Genomic DNA, 10558 nt, shown 5'->3' with positions numbered 1-10558 from the left:
GACGTAAATCGCCTATCTCCGACTCTAAAAGGATACATAGGCTGAAGATCAAGACCTTTATCTCGAAGCTGACCCATCATACGAACAATACCATTCCAAGGACCAAAATAAGATCTTTTAGGTATCAAAGATCTAAAACCACCATATGTACCATAAATAGATTTTATCAAACGAACCCATAATAAATTAGGGAAATGATAAAATTGCCACCACCACCGGAAAACTGTAGCTCTATTATAAGAGAATAAACTGCCAACACCTAACCTACCCTCTCCTCTGGACGCAAGGACTCTATCCCATGTAACCCAACGCATACATCTCTCATCTAAGTCAGCACCCCAGAAAAAAATTTCCCTCAAAGCCTCTAAAGAGGAAATAACATAAAGAGGAGTCATGAATATCGACATCAAATAACTTCCGAGAGAACCTAAAACATACTTGACCAAAGTAAGACGACCACCAATGGAGAGATTCTTAGCCTTCCACCCGGATAATCTACTTCGAAACCGATCCAGCAAAGGATTACAAGCAGTAATCTGAGACATATTCTGACCAATCGGGATACCTAGATAAATGAAAGGAGGTATAGCTGGATTACAACCAATCATATCTGCCATCTCAACGACTTGATTATAGGGAACCCCAACTCCGATCAATTTACTTTTGTGTAAATTGATTCTAAGACCCGAAGCCATATAAAAACATCTAAGTATATGTATAATATAGTTTACATTCTCAGGATCCCAATCAGCTAAAATCATGACATCATCAGTATAAAGAAGGTGTGACAACTCGGTCACATAAATAGAAATCCCTGTAAAGGTATTAGCCTCCTAAGCTCTAGATAAAGCCACATGAAGACCCTCCATGGCCAAAATCCTAAAAATGGAGAGAGGTGATCTCCTTGCCTCAAACCTCAGTGAATCTGAAACTCGCCAGTAGGAGAACCATTAACTAAAACTAACGCTCTAGCAGATCTCAACATCTCTAAGATCCAACCACACCATCGAGAACCGAATCCCATAATCTGCATAATCTCAAGAAGATACTCCCAAGAAAGAGAATCATAAGCCTTCTGAAAGTCTACCTTGAACATCATTAATGGATTTCCATAAGCCTTACTCCAACCCACCACCTCATTAAGGAGAAATGGAACACCCAAAATATGTCTTCCTTTAATAAAGGCTGACTGCTCCGAACTAATAAGATTGCCAATCACCTCCACTAACCTATTAGCCAATATTTTACCAATAATTTTATATTGGCATCCAATGAGACTAATAGGTCTAAAATCCAAGGTTGTTTTCGGGTCTCTAACTTTCGGGATCACATTAAAAAAAAGACGCATTACACCCCTTCGGAATGGAAGAGTGTTGGTAAAAATGGAACACGAAAGCCGCCACATCATCCTATACCAGATCCCAATATCGCTTGAGGAAACCAAATGTAAAACCATCAGGTCTTAGAGCTTTTGAAGAACCACAATCGCAAACAGCCCTTTTGATTTCCTCACGAGTAAAAGGTGCCTCAATATGTTGGACTTACGTAAAATAAAGAGTATTAAACAACGTGGCTTCCGTCTAAGATCTCCACCCACTCTGCTTTGAGAACATAGACTCAAAATAACAATGAAATTCCTCTTTCACTCGATTCGGCTCAACCACCCACACCTCATCGATCAATAAACCGCGAATTGTAAGTTATCGTCGTTTATGATTGAGGATACTATGAAAAAAACTTGAATTCTCATCTCCCTCTATGTTCCACTAGATCTTCACTTTTTGCGTAAGATCAATTTGAGAAAGATGCTTCAGATTCGCCAACTCCTTTAAAAGAGTGACTCGTTGCTCTCTCAAAAGAGTCGAACTAGCATCATTCATAAGACTCCCATCTAGGGCATCGATCTTAACGTGTAACTCTTTCCTCTTGTTAGACAGCTGGAGTCGAGAAGTAGAATTCCACACCCTCATATTAGATTTTAGAAACTGAAGTTTCTTCTTAAAAATAACCCAAGGGTTCATATCCACCAACCCAACCACCGATTGCGACCAAGAACCACGAACTATCCCATCAAAATCATCTAATTCAAATCAAGAGTGAAAAATCCGAAAAGGAGTAGGACCGTAATCTACAGGTTGCTCTATCAAAATAATTGGATGATGATCTGGTAAATTCGTTTCCAAAACCAAACCCGTTATATGAGGAAAATTATGCAATAAACCCTCCGTGATAAGAAATCTATCGAGTTTGCTAAATTTCGAACCCCATCTATCGCTCCAAGTAAATCGTGGCCCTCCTAAAGGAACATCCACCGAATCAGCATATTCTATAAAATCATTAAAATACGTAGCAGTCAACGAATTAAAACGAGACCCCAATCGCTCCGACGCATCCCGAACTTCTTTAAAATCGCCCATAAGAATACACACTCCCGGAAAAGAAACAACCATCTCTAAAATATTAGCCCACAACATCCTTTTACAAACAACCCCTTGGGGCGCATAAATAACAATAAACATAACATCCAAACCCAACCGCGTCCAAACAGCCTCAACAGAAACAAACCAATCACTAATAATCACCCGTTTCTGAGAAATTAAATCTGTGTTCCAAACAGCTAGAATACCTCCCGAAGTTCCACGAGATGGAGAAAAAGCATGCATAAAAGAATCATTCCCCTAAAACAAATCAGCAGATAGAGGAGACGTTCTCAAACAAATGTGATTGATTTCTGAAAAGTCCACCTACTGATCTAACTTGTTTCTTTTCTTTTACCACACCTGCAAATCAGAAACGAAGGAGATATATAACTCTCTCAATATGAAAATCCAACCATTGCTCTCACTTTTGTTTCCCAGATTTAGTCCTCCATCAAAATCACACGGGGTAAAGGGATTTCCCATTTTGCTTCACAACCAACTGACGAACAAGAAATCAGATTTGATGACCTGAAACTAGGATCCAGTAAACAAAAAAAAAAAAAGATTTTTCTACCTGATACATGTAATCAAAATAAACATGAAATCAAAACTTGATAACTTAAATCCCCTATATCGAACACTTAGACATGTGACATCACATCTAGAAGGGATGAACACAAATAGAAATTAAAAACCTTGAAAAGGCGCACCTGCTACAACTTAGTCCCGATCTCCTCAGTGCCATCTCCAGTGAGAGAGAATTAATCGAAGTTTGGAATACCATTAGTGACGACATTTCCAGATAGAGAGATTGAATGAGCTTTCAAATTGGGTTTTATATATGTTTGTTGCCGATGGTAGATAAGTGATTGAGTCGTAAGTAATGAAGTCCGCTGCTTCCTCCACGCTCCCTCGGCATGAATAGTTGAACCTCATTAGCTAATTTTTCAGCTGGTGAATTGATTGCTATTAACGTTGCTTCTTCTTTCTCTATGTGTGTATGGGTTTATATATACATGAGAGATATAGGGGGGGGGGGGGGGGGGGGGGGTTAGTCCTTGTAAAAAATGAAATAACTAAATGAAAAGGGAAAATTGGTCAAATGTTTTCAATTAAATTGGATCGAAATTGCAACAAAATAAACTTTTTGGATGAGTCCAAAATATTTTGGAAATTAAGATGTAAACAACATTTAAAAGGTTTGTATGACATCTAATGTGACTTAAGGATGTTAACTGTCTTAAGAAAAATCCACAATGAAATTAAATCAAACAACACATTAATAAAATCTAAATGAGTAAATATATAACATCGAAAACCTTTCATGAAAAGGTAATTGGTGATTAGGGTATATCATCCATAATTTGATAATATTAGGATTATTATTATAATTTTAGATTAATAACTAAATCGATTATAAACTAATATATAAGGATTTTTTTTTACAGTTTTTCTATTAAAAAAAACCTATCTGATTTTCTTTAAAAACCAGTTTCGGTTTTGGAATGTTTGTCTGTAAAGGGTGCTGCCCCTTATTTGTACAAATCTTGGGCTTTTAACGAGACTAAAAAAATCATAACTACATGCTAAGGCCCTTAACTGTTAGATACTTTGGGCTTTTAATTTTCAAAGTAAACTGAAAAAAAAAAAAAAAAAGCATTATTTTAAGTCTTAAGTCTCTAACGCATCCTAAAAAGCTTATTACTTGGGAAAAATAATTTACAATATTCACCCGACATTAAAAACTAAATTACAATATTCACCCTATAGTTAAAACTAAATTACAGTATTAACCCTATATTTAAATTAACACTACATTTTTTTTCACATCATTGATACGTTATTAATGTTTACCTTTGAAAAAAAAAATCCTTGTGGAAAACGTGAATAATCATTAAAATTATGGTTTCCTTTAAATAATTAACCATCATATCTTGTTTACTTTATTCAAATATGCATGCTCTCTACTCAAGAAATGTATTTTAATAAATGTAATTTGTAAGCCATTAGCTTTATATTACTTTAAATCTTTTGTTTATTTTTAGTTTACTGAGATAGATGTCTGTAAAAAATTATTATTATAATCAATTAAAACAAAAATTATCATATATAACAAAACAAATAAATTAGTAGTATATAAAAATGTGTTTTTAGTCATTTTTTTCGGAATAAAGATGAAAAAACTATTATATTTTTTCATTTTTCCCATTTAACCACTCAATTTTTATTTGTGTTAAAAAGCACTCATATTTTGATAAAATTTGTAATGCGACCACTATGATATATATTTGTGCTAAAAAATCATCATTTTTTATTTTATTAAAAAAACACTAATAAATTGGTGGTTAAACTGAACTTTTAAAAAAGTATAATGTTTTTTAAATGTTTTCTTAACCAAATAAATAAACAAATAAAGTATATAAAAATATGTAATGTCTATTTTTCCACAAAATGATACCAAAATAGACATATTTTTTGATATTTTTTTAATAGAACATTAGTTTAGATTGGATTTCTAATGAATGTAAAAATTGAGTTTATTTGGATTTGTATACATGGAAGTAAAAGAAAGAGTAAATTACACGAATCAACCCTCGTAGTAGTGCCAAAATATGCGTTTGGTCTCTATTTTCAAGACTTAATTCAGACCGTCCTTTGTTAGTTTAAACTTAACACGCTTTATCCATCCGGACATAAAAAGACCATTTTGACCTTATTTATTTCTTTTATGATTTATTTATTATTTATTAATAATTAATTTATTTAAAGTTGTTTAATTGAATATATGTCTCTTTATCATTTCCAATAACCAACTACCCCCCCCCCCCCCCCCCCCCCGCGATACCGTCGACAACCACCACCGCCATTGGATTCAAAGTTTTGTGGGTTAGCCTGATATTTTTTGGTTTTGAAATAATCTCCTTCAATGAAGATTCAAAATGTCAAGTAAAAAGAAATCGAGAAAATCTCCATTAAAAGGAAATCAAAGAATAAAACTTCATACTCCACCACCACTATCTCAAATATGCATTTAGATATGAAACACGTTGGATACATTCCTCCTGATCGGTGATAGGAGGATGCTTATGGGGTTGATAAAAGAAGAGAATAGTGGTAGTATAGGTAAAGAAGGAAGAAAATTTGAAGATTCTTCATATCTACATTTAGAGAGAAGGAGATTAGAGAAGAAGAAGATTAAGATCAGAGATAAAGTAGAATCAACATCATATATCAGCAAAATCAAAACTCAACAAACATAGCCAAGTACATATATTATAGGAACCACTCTCCTGTTCGGGCTCGGGTTGACTGTACACCTCGTGTCTTCCTGAAAAAGTCAAAGTTAAATCAAGGCCAACGTTCACGATCCCAAGCCAACAATCAAAAAAGAACATGACAAGAGACTGAGCCCATATCCCTAACCCAACCCTTTTTATTATGAATTCTTTTTCAAAAAAAAATCAAAAACTCTCAGATCCTAGTTTGAGACTGGATTCACACAAGTGTTCCTCCAATTCATTCAAACAAGGGCTTTGATACCAATTTGTAACGTCCCATTTTCACAACAAAAATTTTTCATTTTTATTAAGGTAAAACTTCCCAATTTATAAATCCATTATTAAGAAAATCGGTTATTCCAAATTTCATTTATTAAAAATCAAAGTATCATAGAAAACACAGAATCCTCAATGTTGCTGAGGAGTGTGTACAGTCCCGCCTTCGCCTTCTCGCAATCACCGATTATACCTGGAACAATAAACAACTGGGTAAGCATAAATCTTAGTGAGTTTCTCCCAAAATACCCCATACGATAAACATACAAGCATACATCGGGTCCAATCAACCATCAGGTTGGAATACCCCAAGCCTAATCAACCTTCGGGTCTAGTCATCCTCGGATGGAATGCCCCATGTTGGAATGCTAATATATAATGGGTCCATTCAACCATCGGGTTAGAATAACTAGTGTTTTTTGGATCACCGTCTCAACCCAACCGCTCTACTAGAGCCTTTGTGCGTTCGGCTTATAGCCGACCCACACTAGGTATCTTGGCCTACAGCACAAAGGAGGACTGCCTCAACCCACTACCACCATATGTCGACATATAAACAAATAATGATCAAGTATGGACATACAAACAAACAACAATCATACAGCTCTCTCCCGCGTACTAGTCCTCTCACAGCACACAGTCCCTTTACTAGCTAACCTCCATGAAATGTGTAAACATAAGTAGCCAGAGGTGAGATAACCACCCCAACAGATGATCCTACTCTAGAGCCACAACCAAATAGGGAACATGCAAGAAAGCTTAGACTAAGAGTTCTCAGGCTATCCTATATGACCACAGACAGTCCCTAGGGCACTCCACCAGATGATAACCTGTAAGTATAGATAACATACAGATCTAACAGTGCACTATAGCATAGAAACATCTCCTACATACCAGGATACCGGTTTAATAGATCACTACAACATAACAACATACTCGACACTAGGATACAGATCTAGCAGATCACTACAACATAACAACATACTCTATACCAGAATACAGATCTAACAAATCACTATAGCATAACGACATACTGAATAGCAATAATCCAAGAAATGCATGATCGCATATAATCAAAGGTGAGATAGATACTCAGACAAGTGATCCTACTCTAGAACCACAACCTAACATGGTACAGGTAAGAGAACCTAGATTAAGAGTCTTCAGTTTATCCTACATGACTATAAACAGTTCCTAAGGTATCCCTCTACAAATAGATAACCGCAAACTAATGTGCCGACATTGGTGCCTTCGACCCACGATATAATGAGGAGAAACTCACCTCATAGTCTAAACAATAGCTGATGAGGTCTCAACTCCGAATCTTATCTCTAACCATCACCTATTCATCCAAATGACCAATTCTCAAGCACCATTCAAAATACCCAAAATACTTCATGGTCAAAATTAGTCAAAGTCAAAATCAAACTGGGTAGAATCAACAAGTCAACTGAGTCAACCCAGCAGAGTCGACACAGAACGCGTATGCAAGGCATACCCAAAGCTTGACCGCATATGGGAGAGTTGACCTCGTACGCACTGCGTACTCAAGTTACGCGGGGTGTACACCCAATCTTCTCAAAACTTCGTTAAGAGCTTAATTCTTTTGACTCTTACATCCAACTTCAAACCCAAGGCTAAACATCCTCAAGAGTCATAAAGTTTCTAACTTTATGACTTTGCACGTATATTAAGTGCTTAACTCAACATCTTAATATGCATGGAGCAAAACCAACCATTAAGACCCCATTTTTATGACTACAGACCCTTCCTAAGGTCTGAAAGGACAAGTTAATGGGTCAAGAACGGGCCATGCTTAAGAATCACCACTTTGGGACCAGGAAATCACTTAAAAGAGCAAAAAACTTTGATCTACAAGATGGAGTGGTAAGGTTGCAAGCTTTGTACCTTATGGAGGTTGCAATCAAGGTATAAATCACAGATCCAAGGTGCTTCCTAACTCCACGTTCTTCACACTTCACTCTTCTCCTTTAATAACTCCTCTAAACACTCTAATGAGCACAAAAAGGTACTCTTTCACTTAGGGTTAGCTTGGGGGTCGTTCTCACAGAGGGTGGATGAATAAGGAAGGGGACATTAGGTTATAATGATGTTTATATAGAGCCAAAACCCTAAAAATTAGGGTTTAGATGATCTTCACGCATGCCCCGCTTACGAGGTGTACGCCCAATGTACTAAGGCATGCCCTAGTACGCTTAGCATACTATTAGTTGTGTCAAACCCAAAACATAAAGGGGTACAATATACTCCAAAAGAACGCTACTATATTGCACTAAAAGGTAGTACAGGGCAAGCATGTTCGAACCACATAGACACGAGACAATTAGTCTATACCTCTTTGTGCATGGTACTTTGGTCACCAAAAGTAAAAAGGGGGTTTTATAAACGATAATTCAAGTAAAAGATTGAAGAAAAAATAAAGATGTTAACTATTTGAAATAAATTCAGAATTTATGAAAGACTCCAACTCTATGACTAATCAATTAGCAATGTGATTCCAAGATGACATGATATTTGTTCAATTCTACCTAAATTAGTACTTGAAAGTGTAACAAGCTCTAACAATTTCCATTAATCACATTAATTAAGAAAAATAAGCTCTTTGATTAACCTAACCTCACTAACCTAATCTAAACAAGCTCTTAAAGTTAGATTTAAAGATCGCATTAAACTTATGTGAATGTTCCCAAAAACATTCAATACTCCTTACAAGCTCGGGAGCGTAAGAATGTGTAAATATGAATCACACTAGATTTATTCAAAAGAATTTAATTTAGTGCTTGTCACTTGTTCTATTTCACAAAACAACTACAAATTTTTCAAAATAGATAACTTGAATGATCTAACCCTAATCAAATGGCCAATAAGAACTAAAATTAAAATCAAACATTCGATTGAAACGAAATCAAATTCACTAGATAGATATTAGAAACAAACATCAAATCACATGATTGAAATCACAACTATACATCAAGACATAAAGTTGGAGAAACTAGGGTTCTAACCACACATGACTAGAACAATCAATATGTCTAGAAAAGATGAAATAATCGACATATGAGACTTAAAAATCCAAAAACAAATGTTTCCAAATGATTACAATCAAAACCTTGCAAAAACCTTTGAAATTACTCTTCTCCCGTGCTCTGGAAATGAATTATGTCACTAAAAAGTGACCCTAATCTTGTAATATGAAAGATGGGAAAAACTGCCAAAAGTTAGTTTTTGGGCTGAAAACACCACGTATCAAAATAGGGTAAATCAACACAGTTCATGTTGATTGGAAATTGGCATGCCATCCTTGGGTCTTCATTCAAAGTACAATGCTCAAAAATGCTCAGCTGGACCAACACGACCCATGTCACAATAGGCTAAACTGACACAGGTCGTGTTCAGCATGGTCAACAGCTTCTCCTTGATCAACCGTGACCCGTGTTCATTTTTCAGCACAAGTCCAACACGCCCCGTGTACGCTCTTGCTTCCAAGTCCAATCTTGATTTTTCTAACTTTTTCGTTTTGCATCCAATCTAACTGGAATCTTCACCCGTGCTTCCCGGAACCTCCCAAAACACGCTTTAACCTCCGGTTTACCTAAAAATACCATAAAAGTGTGCAAATAAGGTTGTTCTAGAGTCTAACATGACTTATATGAAATGCAAGAAAAATGAAAGAAAACTACGCTAAATGGATGCATAAAAGGGACTAATGGTGTGCAAAAAGGTGCACAAAATGCACCTAACAAATCTTCCCAAGCTTAGACCTTTCTTGTCCTCAAGAAAGGACAAGAATCAAACAAAACAATACGATTCCAAGATGGCAAAAAGAAACATAGAATAAACGGGGATAAAAAGATCCTAAAAGCTAAGAACGAATGCATGTAATGAAAAGCATGAAAAGAATATATGTACAAAAGAAGCTAAAGAAAAATGAACTGAAGAAAAATTTAAAAACACAAATAAATTATTATTATTTTTATTATTTTTAAATTTTTTTCTTATATATACGATCAGAATTTACATCGATGTGGCTCCAATCACTAATACCTAGGTGACCATCCTGCTACATTTCATGTATCACAAACTCCCAAAGTGAGGAAGACCATGAAAACGTGTAACTCAATAATCTAACCATAGTTTTATTTAAACTTTGTACTTTAATGAGCTTTGTGAGTGAGAATAACATAGTCCATGATCTCATGTCCTTAAGACTAGATAGTCAAGAATCAGAATCAACGAATTCTTAAGAACTCAGCATGACCAAATCAGCTTTCGCCGAAGCAGCAATGGGCTAACCCCCATAGAAGCCCAAAGCTATATGCTAACACTTGGTAGAGGACGACAAATATCATATCACACAACTCTTGCGCCATATTTGTCTTTGTTGTGACTCTTGATTTGATTGAACTTGAATTTGCATCTTGTCTTCAGTTTGAGTTCTTCAATCAACTTTTGAATTTCTTTGAGATTTTTTTTCTTCGATTTAGTGCTTGAAATTCAACTAGGGTACCAGATATAACAGTTGTACCCTTCTTCCTTATCGACTGTATGGATCTGATATATGGT

The 10558-nt window shown here is 35.6% G+C and overlaps 1 protein-coding gene across 1 annotated transcript; it reads right to left on the bottom strand.

Moving 5' to 3' along the window:
* Positions 1–1766: 1766 nt before the first annotated feature.
* Positions 1767–2903, bottom strand: LOC145008896 (uncharacterized). Its single transcript, XM_078967526.1, has 3 exons — positions 2781–2903; positions 2123–2678; positions 1767–2062 (listed from the first exon to the last, which is right to left on the bottom strand). The coding sequence occupies exons 1-3, from the start codon at positions 2901–2903 to the stop codon at positions 1767–1769; spliced, it is 975 nt and encodes a 324-aa protein (XP_078823652.1).
* Between the last annotated feature and the right edge of the window lie 7655 nt (positions 2904–10558).

This window comes from Lactuca saligna, chromosome 1, assembly GCF_052625555.1.
Source record: "Lactuca saligna cultivar CGN05327 chromosome 1, ASM5262555v1, whole genome shotgun sequence".
In the NCBI taxonomy this organism is placed as follows: domain Eukaryota; kingdom Viridiplantae; phylum Streptophyta; class Magnoliopsida; order Asterales; family Asteraceae; genus Lactuca; species Lactuca saligna.
This window is presented reverse-complemented; position numbering and strand designations above follow the sequence as displayed.